This window comes from Aspergillus lucknowensis, assembly GCF_044049455.1.
Source record: "Aspergillus lucknowensis strain CBS 449.75 chromosome Unknown BJX67scaffold_4, whole genome shotgun sequence".
In the NCBI taxonomy this organism is placed as follows: domain Eukaryota; kingdom Fungi; phylum Ascomycota; class Eurotiomycetes; order Eurotiales; family Aspergillaceae; genus Aspergillus; species Aspergillus lucknowensis.
Genome location: NW_027263548.1, coordinates 780,197 through 796,147, shown reverse-complemented (window position 1 = coordinate 796,147; position 15,951 = coordinate 780,197). Strand labels below are relative to the sequence as shown.

General features: G+C 56.8%; 7 protein-coding genes across 7 annotated transcripts; 2 read left to right on the top strand and 5 right to left on the bottom strand.

The window, feature by feature from the left end:
• Nucleotides 1-12: 12 nt before the first annotated feature.
• BJX67DRAFT_389885 (RmlC-like cupin domain-containing protein) lies at nt 13-1,601 on the bottom strand (the record flags this gene model as incomplete). Its single annotated transcript, XM_071034561.1, has 6 exons — nt 13-330; nt 385-505; nt 560-902; nt 949-1,142; nt 1,189-1,424; nt 1,472-1,601. 6 exons carry the CDS (start codon nt 1,599-1,601, stop codon nt 128-130), a joined length of 1,227 nt encoding a protein of 408 aa, XP_070890160.1. The 3' UTR covers nt 13-127.
• A 1,248-nt stretch (nt 1,602-2,849) lies between these two features.
• BJX67DRAFT_377783 (uncharacterized protein) lies at nt 2,850-4,288 on the top strand (the record flags this gene model as incomplete). Its single annotated transcript, XM_071032196.1, has 2 exons — nt 2,850-3,251; nt 3,296-4,288. 2 exons carry the CDS (start codon nt 2,850-2,852, stop codon nt 4,286-4,288), a joined length of 1,395 nt encoding a protein of 464 aa, XP_070890159.1.
• A 344-nt stretch (nt 4,289-4,632) lies between these two features.
• On the top strand, nt 4,633-6,788 carry BJX67DRAFT_343757 (glycoside hydrolase family 47 protein). Its single transcript, XM_071028184.1, has one exon. The coding sequence runs from the start codon at nt 4,882-4,884 to the stop codon at nt 6,715-6,717; it is 1,836 nt and encodes a 611-aa protein (XP_070890158.1). The 5' UTR covers nt 4,633-4,881; the 3' UTR covers nt 6,718-6,788.
• Nucleotides 6,789-6,844: 56 nt separating this feature from the next.
• On the bottom strand, nt 6,845-8,610 carry BJX67DRAFT_377781 (uncharacterized protein; the record flags this gene model as incomplete). Its single annotated transcript, XM_071032195.1, has 6 exons — nt 6,845-7,270; nt 7,345-7,958; nt 8,002-8,140; nt 8,189-8,337; nt 8,390-8,485; nt 8,535-8,610. The coding sequence occupies 6 exons, from the start codon at nt 8,608-8,610 to the stop codon at nt 6,845-6,847; spliced, it is 1,500 nt and encodes a 499-aa protein (XP_070890157.1).
• Nucleotides 8,611-10,087: 1,477 nt separating this feature from the next.
• BJX67DRAFT_343756 (uncharacterized protein) lies at nt 10,088-10,948 on the bottom strand. The gene has a single exon (XM_071028183.1). The coding sequence runs from the start codon at nt 10,869-10,871 to the stop codon at nt 10,176-10,178; it is 696 nt and encodes a 231-aa protein (XP_070890156.1). The 5' UTR covers nt 10,872-10,948; the 3' UTR covers nt 10,088-10,175.
• Nucleotides 10,949-11,524: 576 nt separating this feature from the next.
• On the bottom strand, nt 11,525-13,735 carry BJX67DRAFT_343754 (putative salicylate hydroxylase). The gene is made up of 5 exons (XM_071028182.1): nt 13,319-13,735; nt 13,108-13,274; nt 12,748-13,063; nt 12,622-12,703; nt 11,525-12,576 (listed from the first exon to the last, which is right to left on the bottom strand). Exons 1-5 carry the CDS (start codon nt 13,615-13,617, stop codon nt 12,121-12,123), a joined length of 1,320 nt encoding a protein of 439 aa, XP_070890155.1. The 5' UTR covers nt 13,618-13,735; the 3' UTR covers nt 11,525-12,120.
• A 619-nt stretch (nt 13,736-14,354) lies between these two features.
• On the bottom strand, nt 14,355-15,807 carry BJX67DRAFT_377778 (F-box protein; the record flags this gene model as incomplete). The annotated part of the gene is made up of 3 exons (XM_071032194.1): nt 14,355-14,470; nt 14,521-15,465; nt 15,531-15,807. The coding sequence occupies 3 exons, from the start codon at nt 15,805-15,807 to the stop codon at nt 14,355-14,357; spliced, it is 1,338 nt and encodes a 445-aa protein (XP_070890154.1).
• Between the last annotated feature and the right edge of the window lie 144 nt (nt 15,808-15,951).

Genomic DNA, 15,951 nt, shown 5'->3' with positions numbered 1-15,951 from the left:
TACTGCGAATATTCCTAGTATTATCAATAAGTAATTAACCAAGCTGCGGCTAAAGTAATTATAGACACGATATGTTCAGACAGGAGGATCACACTGTGGGAATCGCAGGATTACAAGGTTTAGATGGTTAGTTATTGCCCTTGAGCAGCAGCTGCTTCTCCTCCTTGATCTGCTTAACGACCTCGATGTCGATCTTCAGCGTGTTCGCAACGGTCTCCGCAGGGGTGAGAGCCAGCCACTGCGCCAGCGAGATATCGGCGACGCGGTCGCTCTTGTAGAACTCGAGCCAGACCAGCTTCTCGTCGTCGGACGTGTTTTCGATATAGTGGCCTGCAAAAGTTAGTATTTCAGCCGGGTGGCAGGGTCAGGATGGCGCGGACTTACCACTGTTGTCAGGAAAGACGGCAGTGTCGCCGGCAGCAAAGTCGAAGGTGCGCGCCTTGGAGTCGCCAATGAAGACGGTGGCGCGCGCCTTGCCCTGGTGGAAGTAGAGCCATTCCTCGGCCTGGGAGGTTAGTATCAATCGAAGTATCGTTAGAGTTCACTCAGCAGGACATACATTAGGGTGCCAGTGCAGCTCTCGCAGGCCCCTCGGCTCCAGCTCAACAATGGTAGCCGCCAGAGTTTTCGAGATAGGAAAGTTCCTAGAGTCAATGCGGCGGAAGGTACCCCCCTGGCCGGGGACAGGCTCCGAGGGGTGCTTGTAGGTGTGGTATACGTAGGAGCTGTTGCCGGTCAGGGTGCCCTGGGGCACGTTGTTGGCCTCCTCGGGAATGGTTCCGTTGAGGATGTACGGGAACTTCTCGGGGACGGTGTCGAAGACCGAGGCGTCGACGCCGAAGTTCTTTGCGAGGACGTCGCGCGGGGTGTGCTTGATCCAGTCGTCGACCATGAAGGTGGTGCTGCTCTGTCAGCTGGAGCTGGGTACGGTGGTGACAGGCAGCTTACCCGACTTTCTCAAAGTCGCCGTCGTCAAAGACAAGGAGGTACTCGTTCTCGTCGCTCAAGCCCTGCACGTTGTGGGCAACGCCCTTGGGGAAGTACCAGATGTCGCCCGTCTCGAGCTTCTCCGTCGTCCAGCTGCCGTTCTCGTCGACGGCGGACAGGAGGAGGGAGCCTTCGTAGACGAAGCCCCATTCGGCCTACGTCATTAGGATATGTATGAAACGGGTGGAGAGAGTTACGTACAACGCGGTGCCAGTGCAGCTCACGGATGGCGCCCTTGCTCAGGTGCTGCTGGGCCCCAGAGATGTCATGGCTCTGCGGAAGGTCCTGGATGACCTGCTCACGCACCCAGCCACCGGGGAAGAGCCTCGTCTTGGAGTCGGAGAAACTCCACTTCAGGTTGGGCACGAAGCCGTTGTCCGTCGACTGGGCGCCGAGGTTGTCGGGGTTCTGGACGTCGCGGTAGTGGTCGGTGCCTCCTGCGTGGTGTTAGCCATGAAGTATCAAGGGAAACGGAGTTTCTGACCCAGAAGAGGAGCGCCCTTGCCCTTGCCATCAATCGGCTGGCCGCTGCTGAAACTAGAGCGCTTGACAGGAGAGGGCGAGGCGAGCAGGGAGGGGACTGCCGCAAGCAGGAGAAGAAGCTTGGAGTGCATGATGTTCCAGCAATGAGAGGGAAATGAGTCTCGCTTGCAACGCTTGGCTGCTCCTTCGGGCGGGAGCAAGTATTATACGACGATATTGGGACCTGGCATGATGCAGAATGATCTATCACTGCGAGAATCACAACATCTGCACCTCTCCTGACGCCTTGCGGATGTGCAATCCCCGAAATTGGATCGTCCGGTCGATCGACAGCTCAGATGAACTGCATTCTCGGATAAAGAGGCAAGGCATTGGTGCCCTGCATCGGGCTTTAAAAGTGAATCCCGGTGGACGCTATTGAGGGCGGCGATTTCACCATGCGTGCCAAGCATGTCGTTATACAAGCAGGGCCGGCCCTTGCCCATATCCCCGCTTCTTCGCTGTCGATCGCAGGGCCTGGCAGGGTCTAGTATGGCCTGATAGGGCCGGAGGTGCTGCTAGGGCCTGTGCAGCGCGGATGATGTATTCTTCGACGACTCTTGTTCATCTTTATTGAACTTTCTTTTGCGGAGGTTTTTTACTCTGTTCATCTGCGTCTGGCCATATGACAAGCTCTTCTCCACGAGTCTCACGGCGGCATCCGCGCCATTGACACTCTCCAGCCCTCAACTGAGGAATGTTGCGCAGAGACAAGGCTGCCAGAGAAACAACCCTCTTGTGCATACGTTCGCGGCCCTGGAACCTGGTCCCTTCCCGCCCAGCGAACCGGTTCCAGCAGCCCCAGCCTAGTGTTCTCGACGAACCTGCCGAACCCCCAAGTGCGGGATGACAAGTCTTGTATTGGTCATAGAAATGACAAGATCAGTCAAGCCGTCCGTGTTCATTTGCTTGTTCCGTGCTGGACCCCCCGGCGTTCGTCCTTTCAGCCCTGTTAGCGTGGCAGCCATACTTCTCTTCGCCTAGCCCGCGTCACGACATCGAGTCACGACATCGCAGCCCCGAACATCGACCAGCCGCAGGAACCAGATGGCCGTGCTTTCTGTGGTGAATCACGCTATGGCGGGAGGTGATGACTGCCGAATCTGGGAGGACCACAGGGCGATCGATATCTCTTCGATCGTGAAGATACATAGAACTATCAACCTTGCGTGCTCTGGGGCAGAGATGTCGCACACATTGAGGACATTCAGGAAGAACTCAAAGACTCGAGAGAATCAAGGGACGGAAAGTCGGAAAGTTATAAAGGGCGTCTCCCTCGATAATCTGCTCAAATCTTCGCAGAGATCATCCGCTCATTCCATTCCTTATTGACTGGCACCATGAAGTCCGCTCTGATCCAACTGATCCCCCTCGCCTCCCTCGGGTCGGCGCTCTCGATCTCTCTCCCTCCTCTGATTCCTAGCATCCCTGGAGTCACTGAGGCCCTGGGCAACATTGTCCCTCCCCTGCCCATCCTGCAGGTCCCCACCCCTGCTCTGGACAGCCCGCCCTTTGAGGCAAGTGACATCAAGCCCAAGAAGATTGGATACTTCTGGACTGGTGCTGGGGACAAGCAGCACAAGGACTTCCTGGCCACCTACAGTCTGGACGATGACACTTTTGGCACCCTTCTGTGGGTGACTGATGTGCCCTCCAGCGGCAACGACCCTCACCACCTGGGGCCCTCCCTCGACGGAAAGTTCCTCATCGGAGGTGGCCTTCTGTCTCTGCTCAAGACTCAGGTACGTCGAGTTCAACTCGTTTTCAGACGTAGCTAACAAGCCAGGACACCGCGTTCTACTTCGACACGTCCAACCCGTACCGCCCCAAGTTCCACAAGAGCAACAGGGCCATTCTCTCTTCCATTGCGGACGAGATCCGTGCGAAGCCCGACGGCGGGTTCTACATAACCTACATGGGCTCCGCCGTGGGAACCTCCCCGGGCCGCCTCATCGAGACGGACGCCGACTTCAACATCATCCATGAGTGGCCCGAAGACATCGACGGCCTGCTCAACATCCTGGGCGAGCAGTTCTCCCCGCACGGGCTGAGCATCGACTGGGAGCGCGGCTACATCCTGACCTCGGACTTCGTCGAGCCCATCAGCATCCTCAAGCCCAGTACAGGCATCCGCCGTGCCAACACCCTGCGCCTGTGGGACCTCGAGACCAAGCATATCCTCAACACCATCACCATCCCCGACGGCCAGGGCATCCAGGACGTCAAGTTCATCCCAGGCAACCCGGAGGGCGCTGCCCTCGCCACAGCTGTCCACCTCGGCCAGGTCTGGATCATCTACCCCGAGCGTAAAGACGCCAACGGCAAGCCCGGCGTCGCGGAGCTCCTCTATGACCTGGGCCCCAAGGCGCGCGACACGACGGCCATCTACACGGACATCACCCAGGACGGCCGCTTCATCTACCTGAGCCTGACGACGGCGAACCACATCGCGGCGCTGGACATCTCGGACCTCGACAACGTCAAGCGCCTCGATGACCCCGACGAGGACCAGCCCACGATCGGCCCACACTACATCAAGGTGACGCCGGACCAGAAGCACATCGCGGTGACGGACTACTTCGTGCAGACGGGGCAGATCGGGCTGATCAACACGCCGGCGGACTTCAAGGCGCTGTACATCGACATCAACGACGACGGCAGCCTCAACTTCAACCGGTCGATCGACTTTAGCCGCGAGTTTGCGAACCGTGGCGGCGCGAAGCCGCACTCTGTTGTTGTTTTCGATTTCACCGACCCGGAGAACCCTCTCTATTACTAGAGATGGTAGTGAATATTCGGGGAGTAATTTTCTTCGACCGCCTGTACTTAATGCACCTCGCTAGAGGATAATCGAGGCAGTCTCTCTATATATATCTTTATACATTCGCAATAGCCTATCTAAGTTCTTTGACCTGCCTCCCGTGACAACCTAACCCTAACTCGGACACCGAGCTTCCAAATCAACAGAACAGCATCTTCACGCCTTGACAGGCAGGCAGAAAAATTGAACATCTCAGCACTGCCACGTGGCGTTGGACGCCTGGTCAGGTTCCGGTGCGCCTTCCGAGTTCTATATATAGCTCACGAGATCGATATCTCGCGCGGGACGGAGCTGACAATCCAGAGTTAACATCTAAAGTTGCTCACACCATGAAGAACCACTGTTGAAGCTGTATTTTATCTTCATTTGCATCGACATCAACGAGCATGGATCGCGTCATTCCTTGCGGACCTCGTGTCGGACCCAAATCTCGGCCCAACGCCACGGTTTTGGGCTTTTAGCGGTCCCGGATGAGCCAATAACGAAGAACTACAGCGTCCCCGGATTGACGCACAAGTTTCTTCAGGGGCCTTGTGGATCCGCTGCCTGACATGGGTTTTCTGACTGCTCGATCCGCAGCATTTTCGACCTCTCTTCGACCTCTTCGACCTCTTCGAGGTCAAAAGATCGAGTGGGATGCAATGGCCATACTCAATAAACGCTACTCGAGCTCGCTCGCCATCGCCGCCGCGTTCCTCTTCTTCCTCGTCCTCCTCCGCCGCAACACTCCATCGGCCACTGTCCTCCCCGTCGCCAGCCGCCTCTCACCGAATCTCTGTCCCGCCACGCCCCCCGACCCCCCCTACAACCGCACAAACACCAACGGCTTCAGCTGGCGCGACATCCCCGTCCGCTACCCCGTACAGAACCCCATCCCACTCTCTCCCGAACGCCCCATCGCCCTCCCCCAGATCCAGCACTCCTTCCCCCCGCCGACACCGGAGTCCGAAGAACTCCGCAAAGCCCGCCAGGCACGCATAAAAGAGACCTTCACGCGAGCATGGCGCTCCTACGAGCAGCACGCCTGGAAGGCCGACGAGCTCCGGCCCATCTCCGGCTCCTGGCGCAACACCTTCGGCGGCTGGGGCGCCACCCTGGTCGATAACCTCGACACGCTCCTGATCATGGACATGCCCGAGGAGTTCGAGCGCGCCGTCACGGCCCTCCTCGACGTCGACTTTAGCCCGCACTCCTCGTCCGCAAGCACAGTCAACCTCTTCGAGACGACAATCCGCTACCTCGGCGGATTCCTCGCGGCCTACGACCTCTCCGGCTGCAGCGACACACGCCTCCTCGACAAGGCCATCCAAATCGGCGACATGATCTACGCCTCCTTCGACACCCCCTCGCGCATGCCCGTCACCCGCTGGAACCCGCACAAGGCCGCCGGCGGCGAGGAGCAGTTCCCCGCCTCCCAGGGCACCATCGCGGACGTCGCCTCCTCGTCTCTCGAGCTAACCCGCCTCTCCCAGCTGACCGGGGACACGCGATACTTCGACGCGATCTCGCGCATCACCGACGTGCTAGACGAGCAGCAGTACCGCACCCGCATCCCGGGCCTCTGGCCCGTCGCCCTGGACGTCTCCAAGCCCGACCTCACGCGCAGCTCGACCTTCACCTTCGGCGGCATGGCCGACTCGGCCTACGAATACCTCGCCAAAACCTACCAGCTCCTCGGCGGCGTCGGCCGCGCCCCGCAGTACAAACGGCTCTACGAAGGCGCCCTGAACACCGGCGCAGACACGCTCCTCTTCCGCCCCATGGTCCCGGACAGCGCAGACATCCTGGTGTCCGGCGTCGCGCACGCAACAACCTCCTCCGTGAACATGGAAACTCGCAGCGAGCACCTCTCCTGCTTCGCGGGGGGCATGTACGCGCTCGGCGGGAAGCTCTTCGGCAACGAGACGCACGTCGCGATCGCCCGCAAGCTCACGGACGGCTGCGTCTGGCTGTACCGCGAGTCTCCGCTGGGCATCATGCCGGAGATGTTCTCGCTCTCTGCGTGTCCCTCGCTCGTCGAGTGTCCCTGGGACGAACGGCAGGAGGGCGGGGTCTTCACGGCCGTCCGTGACAAGCGGTATAACCTGCGTCCTGAGGCGGTCGAGAGCGTCTTCTACATGTACCGGATTACGGGGGAGGAGCGGTACCGCGAGGCGGCGTGGGAGATGTTCGAGGCGATTGATGCGGTGACGCGGACGGAGTATGCGAATGCGGCGGTGCGGGATGTGATGGATGTCCGGAATCCGGAGAAGGAGGATAGCATGGAGAGCTTCTGGATGGCGGAGACGCTGAAGTATCTGTATTTGATCTTTGGCGAGCCGGGGCTCGTCAGTCTGGATGAGTTTGTGCTGAATACAGAGGCGCATCCGTTTCGGCTGCCGAGGTGAGAAAAAAAAAATTTACCATATATAGTATCTATCTGCATAGAACTACGTTGGCATACACCTTTTTTTATGCATATCATCACGTCGTAAGACTACAGGTGTCTTCATAATCTTGTATTCTACAGCAGCTTCAGTCCGCCCATTTACCACCCCCCTTAGGGTCGTACGTATTATGACTCGATATCGTCGTGGTGACCGTGCTCCCCGTCAGCGCACTGATGCGCCCGGGCGCCGAAAAGCTCAGCTGCGGCGCATGGTACTTCCTCGTCCCGTAGAGCCGGTCGACGTCCTCGAGCGTCGTCCCCGTCATCGTCGTCGTCGGCGTCGGCGACGAAATAGACACCGTCCGCAGCGAGTGCACGTTGTCGTCGCCGCCTCCGCCGTCGTCGTCACTCGAGACGCGCTCGAGATCGCTCTGGCGCGTGCTTCGTCGTCCTCGTCGTCCGTCGCCGCGGAGCAGCGCGGCCACAGCATCCTTCTTATCCTTCGCCCAATCGATCCAGGCACGCACCATCGACCACCGGACTGTGCAGACGGCGCCCCAGAAGCCGCCGGACTAAGAAGTCCTGTTAGCTCGTCTCCACGGAAGGGGGGGGGACAGATGAAAGAGAGGATGAGGCAGGGACGTACAGCAAGAAGAGCCAGCGCCGAGACAACAGTCGCCTGGTTCGGCTCAATCTTCGCCGCAGGCTCGAGACAGGCTTCCTGGTCGCCTCTCGACCGAACGAGACAGTCGATCCAGGGTTTCAGCTCCTCGTACGGATACTCCGAGGCCCCGCGGAACCGCAGCACCGACTGGCCCACGTAGACGACGTATAGCAGGATCAGCCAGGCGATTGCGATAGCGCGCCACTGAAGCTGGAGGATGCGCCAGACGCGTGTGGAGGCTGGCGGGCGCGAGGCGATGACCGCCGTTGTTGCTGTTGCTGCTGCTGGGTCGGGCGAGTGGGTTGCACCGCCCTGGGCGAGGACGCCGCGGATGCAGTAGGCCATGATGAAGAGCTGCAGGGCGAAGGAGATGAATGCGACGCCGATGAGGGGGCCCCAGAAGGAGCCGATGCTGCGCGGGTAGCTGACGTAGCACATGTTGCCGACTTGGTAGGAGACGCCGGAGACGCCGAGGACGATGCCGAGCATGGCGAGCGAGCCCACGAAGATGCAGGCGATGGAGACGGCGCGGAATTTGGTGCCGGGCTCGACGTCCCAGCAGAGTTGGAGGTACAGCGAGAGCGAGCGGAAGAAGCCTACACGGTCAGCCGGGGATACACTTCGATCGCGAGTACGTACATCCGATGACGAGGACCCAGACGCCGTAGAGAAGCAGGGCCCCCGAGGCGGCGCAGTTGGCCTCGGACAGCCAGTAGTTCGGGGTGATTGCGTCGTAGCAGTATTCAACGGAGGGATTGAGGGGGATGATAAAGGCAATCTCTTTTCTTAGCATCCGTGTACGCTGTCAAGGTTTAAGAGCGCATACCGACATGAAAATAAAGCCCATCAGCGGACTCGTGGTCAGGTAATGCCGCTGCGTGGCGCTCACGGGGAGGACTATGAAGGTCAAGGCAGAGACGATCATGATGACGAGGACGGCCAGCCCAATCCAGGGCACCATGGCGGAGGAGAAGTCTGTCCGCGTCAGCGTCTGCAATTGCCAGCTGTCAATTGTCACCAGCCGCACCATCGGAGTATCGCCAGTCGGTGATCGGACAGGGGAAGCAGCAGGAGACGATGGTGTCTCCATTGTCGTGTGGATGGCACCAACGCCCGTCGAGATCTATGCGGTCAGTGATCTTTTGGAATACCCCAGACTCAATCGCACTCACATCCACGGCGAGTCGCGACGGACAGTTCAGGAATGAACGGCTCGGGGCATTGCGCGTAGGAGCTGTTGGTCTCCATGTCGAATAGGGGCTGGGAGTCCACCAACGCCAGGCCGCACAGACATCAGGGAAGAGACATCGATCTCAAACTCAGTCGAGGACACAATTGTGGAGGGAGCTTCCCCAGAATTGAGGGCACGAGCGAGGATTCCATCTGGGGAGACGAGAGGCGTGGACCAGATATAAGCAAGCAGCCAGGGCCTGCACACCCCCAAACAGGCGAAAACGATGCCAATCGCGCTGACAACAGGATTCGGGGGCTGCTTCAGACCCCGCAGTCTCGACGAACTGGGGCTAGGCCTGCTGTTAGGGCCGGGGGACGGTCGATGCTCATCTCTCCTCGGCTGGGCGTGTGTCCGTGGATCTCTGTGCGGCTGGACTCGCTGCGGTCTGGTCGCGGTCGCCTGCCAGAGGGGACGATTTCAGTCGACTTTTCAACAATCATAATCCATTTTTCTGTGTGCGTGTGAGCTGATGCCCGGTCAGTCCAACAAAGGCTTTGTGCTACTGGATCCGCTCGCAAGAGCGATCAACAGGCCCACAGCATCAAATATGAGCCGTTCAGAGTTTTTTCAGAATTTGAAGTGAACCGCTGAACCTCGTCCCCGCCATGGAGCAACATCCTAGCATCCGAGCAGAGCATCCTGGCTGCGACCGTGGGATCACGGCATCACGGCATTCACACTCGTCGGCACTTGAAGCCGTGGCTCAAGAGGCCGCGAAATCCGATGTCGAACACGGCAGGCTGGCCAAGCCTGAATTGCGCACGAAAAACTCAATCATGCCTCAGGGTCAAGACCTTGGGCACGAGGGATCTTCACAGACGCACCCCGGCCCCCAACCCCCGAAGCGAGACGATCGTCCTCGCCAGCACCGGATTTGCAATTTCCAGGCCGTTGAGCGTGTCATTCACGGGGCTGCACGCGTGTCTTGGCCTCTTGTTTGCGCATTGAGGCGGTTTTAGGGCCTTGTCGGCCGGGGTTGGCTTCCTCTCTCCAGGTTCCAGGCAAGCAGAGGCAAAATGAAGACGCTAGTGACGTTTTCTGTCCTGGTGATTGGGGAATTCAAGAGCTGATTTCGACTGGCAACTCACTTGCGGAAATGTTTAAGGATTCTCAATGTCAGGATGAGCTGTGGTCAGGACTTCGCCCAGTGAACTCGACGACCTCGACCTCCACAGAAACTCACGATCGGACAAAGGAAGTTCCCTCTGTGGACCGTGCCGGAATCCGACAGAGTTCTCGGATCCATGGTTCTCCTCCCCAGACCCAATTTTCGAGCCGATCAGCGTGCGGAGGTGCGGAGATGTTTACTGTTCATCCAGACAAACAAACGGCTGTTGGTATCCTGGGACGGATATCTGATGTCGAGGAGACTCGGTCAAGGGCTGCGATGATCGGCAGATAGTTCCAGTGTTTGTGCACATCATGCACCCCTCACGGGCTTCATAGCTCATGTCCACAGTCTAGACTGGTGCTCCGAGAAGAGATGAATCCATAGCAAGCATAGGCATTATTCATAGGTTGTCATAAATCATAAATCAATCAATCATCCAGCACGCATCAAGGGTATCTGCATCCAGTCCTACGAGTCCTCCCAATCACTCACAACAAGACACGACAAGAACACCATCATGCGAAACACTGACCCATACCGATCGTCCACAAAGCGAATCTCCCCGAGCCGCTTCGAGTTCCCCGTCCCCACGTCCGCCGAGAACACAACCAGGACTTCGCGCGTTCCCTCATCGACAAGCTTATAGTTCTGACGTACCACCCTCTTCGACGACTCGTTCGACCTCTCAGCACCGAAGGATCGCGTCCGCTTCCACACAAACGTCTTCCGCAGCACCTCGCCGTTGTCGTCGAGCACGGCCATCTCCCACCGGTACCGCACCCCGGACCACTTATCGATCCGTCTCAGGTCCTCCCAGATCGCATTCTGCGCGTGGTCTGGGTCTCCACGCGCGATCTTCGCGGTTCGAGAACTCGCCATGAACGTGACGAACGCGACGACCGGCCCGCTGGCGTCTTTGCCGGGGTACATGGTGAAATGCGGGGCGGTGGGACGCAGCCCTTTTGTTTTCACGTAGTAGACGGGCAATCCCACATCGTCGATGATGGTGTAATTCGGTTTGAGCGTCTTGAAAATCGTGTAGGGACGCGAGAAGTCACCGTGGAAGCTGCTGTCGGGAGTTGTCGTGGCGGAGCGGGTGAGGACGGTTGAGGCGCGGAATCGGCTCCTGCTGGGGAGCGGGATTGTGACGGTGCTTCGACGCATCTCGTGCAAGCTGAACAGATCGGAGTTGTTACATTGATTTGCTTGACCTCTGGCTTTGGTGGTCTGGACGAGTTTATCAGTCGTGACTAAAGTTTTCGTGGGATGTGATGGTGTGAAGACCCATGTGACGACTGAAGGACTGCAGAAGGATCACACCGGGCAGGAGTGATTGGCTCACGCACCGCGGACTGCCGGATTCAGCCTGTTGAAACCGGGATGAGCAGCCCTGAAACGAACAGGGGACTGACAAGCGTCTGACAACTGCTTTGGGAGGCCCTGACACCTCTTTTGGGAGGGAGCAAGACTGTTTCAATGGTCGTTTCGCTGAAAGATGCAGCTCCATGACGCATGACGTGCGGACAGACTGGACGACAGCCTCGATAGCTCCTGGGTGCGGGATTGAGGGACGCTCGTGTTCAGGCCGGTTGTCGGCTCTTCTGCCGTCCATTGCGGGGAAATCCGGGGTTGGCGGCCTGCCTCTAGGCCTGCACTGGTCGACGTCTTTGCCACGTCGCTGACTCTTCCTGGTCGACTTCTCTGTCGATCTCTCTGATGGACTGGGGGCATGTGTCGAGAAATCATGCGTTCACCGGCGGTCCTGAGTCGAATCCACGTACTTATCGTCGCCGGCGAGCTCAAGACACAAGCACAAGACATGGAGGCATCGAAAAGGGCCCGAGCAGCTCCTTCGATGCATGAGGCACTGGTCTACGAAGGTAAAGTTTCGGCTTCGACTTTCCACTTCAGTCAATGTCCGGCTTTGAGGACATTGCTCCTGGCGTCTCCGCAGCTCCCAAAGGCGCGACATAATGCGGCCGTATTTATTCCAACTAGCTGTCCAGCGGGCGCAGCTTGTCAACATATTATGGCTAAACTGCGTGTCTCTAGGCCTATAATCGAGTCGCCTCGATATACTTCGCACTCTGATCATCCATATGGTGCATCAATCGGCGTTGTGTCGTGTTAACCACCTCGGCTGTTCCTCAATCCCGAATCGTATCCTTGACTCAGACAGGACGCGAGGAAAATCCATGACCTTCGGCGTGTCTTGCTCGATCGCCCGAAAGTAACTAAATGGCACCGGCCACCGTCGTATTGGCGAGTGAGAGACTTTCGTTGACACTCGGGACGACCCAAACGGTTCCTGATTTAACCGAACGGTGTCCGCGATAGCTCGAGATCCTATCCAAAGACAGCTCTCACTGTGCGCGACGTCACTCATTTCTCGTCATCCGTCAAACATACTAGCTCAGCCAGGCCTATTCTCAGCAGGCCGAGGACTGTACGCTTCAAAAGCCCGCTGACAATCCGCCGGTAGATCATGGTAGAGTGTCTGCTTCATTCGCCACGAAAACAGCCACGTCCAGTCGCTTTTTCGCGTCATCCCTGCACTGCCGAGGACGAAGTCCCTGAGCCTTTGGAGGATTCCGTCTGGGATGTGAAAGATCCACCGGTTTGCGATGGCCGCTCGCACACTGCGTGCCGTTCGTCCCTTCCGCACCTGCTCGTAGATGCCCAACACGGCAGCGATGTCTTGTCGAGTGGCTTCTTGACTTGGCATGGCTGGGTCGCTCCTGCTGTTTTTCTCATTCAGCAACCCGAGGAGCTTGCCGACCGCGAAGCCGTCCTCAACTGCCATCGCTGCCCCTTGTGCTTGATAGGGCAGAGTTGGGTGGCAGGCGTCTCCGAGCAGAGCAACCGTCCCCTACAAGTGTCAGCCACTGTATCTAAGCTGTAGAGGTGTGCATACCTTTGTCCAGGTGGGAAGCTCCGGGAGATGTGCGAGCTTCCACTTGTTGACCGAAGGAACGCACGAGATCAACTTGCGTAGCCTAACAGAGTCAACGACGGCCGTATAGAGTTGACAGAGACTGACGTTTCGTCCCATCCCGCGTAGCTTTCTCGCATCTCTGCGACATCCCCTTCGACCCTGCGAGCGCCCTTTTCGAGGTTATCCGGTCGCAGCAGCACCAGGTTGAACTCTTCTCCACCGCGCACAGGATAGAAGATTGAATGCTTGCCGGGTCCGAGCCAGCTCGTTACGGCAGACTTCCGGCAGAGCTCTTCCACTTTTGGGTCGTTCAAGGCTTCAAGCTGCTCCTTTTTGAAAGTCGCTCGGTATGCCAGATCGCCCGTCTCTTGCGGGACCGTCGGCGATCCAAGTACGAGATCTCGAACTCGAGAATATAGACCTGTCGATTAGCATCTTCCAGTAGAATCCATGGGGCGTAGGTACCGTCGGCGCCGATAATGACATCCCCCGCGACGCGTTCGCCCCCGGCGAGGAGCACTTCCGGTCCTTCGAATACAACGTCCGTGACTTCAGCATTCAGACGGACTTCCGCCCCGAGACGCGTCGCTTCGTCTAGCAAAACGCGATGGAGGTCTTGTCGATGGATAATACTGGTGTAGTCAGACACTGTTCAGAACCAGATCGATGAACGCACATCCACGGCACCCCAAACTCCTCGACAATATCATCGCCAAATGGCATCGACCGAAGAAGATGTCCATCATCGTATCGCCGGAAATCGACATGCTGCACGACACTCCCGGCCTCTAGCAATTTATGTAAAAGACCCAGCTCTTTGAGGATCCTCGCGCCGTTTGGCGGAATCTGGATCCCTGCGCCGATTTCGCAACCATCGGGGGACCGTTCCAGGACGACGACTGCGAGATCCTCGCGTCGACAGGCAATTGCACAGGCGAGACCGCCGAGTCCGGCTCCTACAATGGCTGTTTTCATGATAGGGGATGAGATGGAAGTAAGGTGAATGCTACGCTGACGACGTGGACGCACGCCTTCAGTATCATGAGCCACGGAGGTGCGAGCTACGGGGAGATTCAGATGACTAAGCGCGGAGGGAAGCAATCAACAGGATGAAAGCGGATGAAGAATCTGAGTTGCTATCGAGGGGTTCTATCTAGATATTTATACCTGCAAGGAGGCAAGTAATAGACCTTCATGATATTCCCTATTAGGAAAGAGCAATTAAATAAAGCAAAATAAAGGAACAATTTAAGCAATATAAGCAATATTAGGAGGTGGCAGCTGAGCAATAATACTAGCTAATCCTAATACTATCAAATAAATGAATTATTCTATTACCTTGTTCGGGGAGCGCGGGGAGCGTAGAGAGGAAGTATCGACTCCCCGACGGGCGGGAGATTGCCCAAGGGACAGAGCGGTTTGAAGCGGCGGAGGCACTCTTCTCGCCTTCTTCAGTGGGGAGGGAAACTGGGGGGGTTCACGAGGTGGTCTTTGACTCGATAATGAAGTGGTTATTAATGGTCAACATACCCCCGTAGCATCATGCAAGGCCTCTAGATACTGTCTTCGGACTATATACGGTCTTTGTCATTAGTATAGTTAAGTATTGCGACAAATTTATAGTATTACTAGAATTTAGTGAGCCTGTTGGCAATCATACAATTACAAGGCAACTAATTAATATATAGGTAATTTGATTATGATGACAGGTGTTAAATACCTTGATGATGCAGCATGGCATCCACGCACCCATTGGCAAAAAATTGCAACTTCCCCGGAAACCCGTCTATGCCCTCACCCTCTTCTATTTCCTTCCATTTTCCGTCACCTGTTGAAGTTAGCAAGTGGTAAAAACACTTCCAAGTAAATAGCGCATACCTTCATTGACCCATAACTCATGCAAAATACGAGCATGGTCCACGGCAACTCGAGACAGCCCAACTTGCGCCGTATAGTCCCCCACATCCCATCGGTCGCTGATTATGCTACCCCCATCCGTGCAAATGTAATAATACCGCGAAAGATCGCGGTTTAGCGGCGTCAGCGAGCTCCCAGCATACCGTACAGTTTTCAACCAGCGTCCCAAAGGCGTCAGGCACCCACGGATCAGGATAAGAATCACGAGCCCATACAGGACAGTCGGCCAGTGTCTGGGATCTCGAGAGTCGAGAAGCCGGAACAGACACTCCAAGATATGGGTTAGCATAGCATCGAGGCCACCCTCAATGTCGTATCCAAGCTTCGAAGCATTAACGCCCTCTGTATTTGGTGGTATCCAGGACAGAGGCGTTGGAGATTCTCGAAGAGCCCGCTCTCCCCAGATGGCTCGGTTGACTTCTACAACGGGGAGAACTCTGCCGGCGTCATAACTCGGCTCTTGAATGACGACAGGGGCGCCATCGTCGAATAATTCTTCCTCTGTGAGATTCAATATTTCGCCGTCCACATAACCAAAGTCTCGAACGAGGAGAAGGCAATGAAGAGCTAGCGCGATGACCGTATTTTCGCTGGATAGATCGCTCGGGTTCGGCGACTCACGTAACAAGTCGGTTTGCAGCTGGGCGGCGCTTGAGAGCAGAGTCTCAGTGTTCCTTTCATACCACTGCCCCCAGCGCGGGTTGATGTCTTGAAACTGATTAAGAAATTCGTGGAGTAATTCGGGAAACCGCATGGTCTTATTCCGGCGCTGGATGGCTGACATATCCCACATTGAAGATGCTGCCATTTCATCAGAAACCTCACCGTAGTCGAAGGATATCAGCATGTACGAGCGCGGGGTAGCGCCCTTGATTCGCCATTGTATGGGTGGTACCCGAGTGACAACTGCCTCTCTTGAGTTAGTTGCTTGGGGCTTTCACTCATCTTGTTCCAATGGGAGCTGTGGTTACCGGAGAAAGCCTCGTCCAGGCTATAGTTGGGTTGTTGCGGGATAGTGGCAGCCGATCGAAGAATCTCCACCTTATTTCTGCGATCATTGAACATTGTGTAAAGCTGATGACATGATTGAGCTAGATGGGAAGCATCTTTGATCGTGGTAAGCTGATGGAAGATCAGCAATAGGATCTCGTTTGGCAGGCGCAAGATATAGGGAACTTTCTCTTTTTCATTCAGTGGGCACAGGAGGGTCAGCTGCAACGACGGGTGTTGTTCTCTTAGAGCAGCCATGGCCACGTGAAGTAATAGACGGATGAGGGTGTTATCCTATGCAGAGTTGAATACGACACCTGCCCGGCCATTTGATATCTCGACCTCCCTAATCATCAGTAGCGCAGCCATTTGCCCCTCTTCCGCAGCCACACTCTCAACCAA

Bases quoted from the DNA above. Each gene is read 5' to 3' on its own strand.
- BJX67DRAFT_343757 (XM_071028184.1), top strand. From the start codon at position 4,882: ATGGGTTTTCTGACTGCTCGATCCGCAGCATTTTCGACCTCTCTTCGA.
- BJX67DRAFT_343754 (XM_071028182.1), bottom strand. From the start codon at position 13,617: ATGAAAACAGCCATTGTAGGAGCCGGACTCGGCGGTCTCGCCTGTGCA. The intron at 13,064-13,107 runs GTACCTACGCCC...GCTAATCGACAG, and splicing joins TGTCATTATCGGCGCCGACG to GTCTATATTCTCGAGTTCGA. The intron at 12,577-12,621 runs GTATGCACACCT...TGACACTTGTAG, and splicing joins AGCTTCCCACCTGGACAAAG to GGGACGGTTGCTCTGCTCGG.
- BJX67DRAFT_343756 (XM_071028183.1), bottom strand. From the start codon at position 10,871: ATGCGTCGAAGCACCGTCACAATCCCGCTCCCCAGCAGGAGCCGATTC.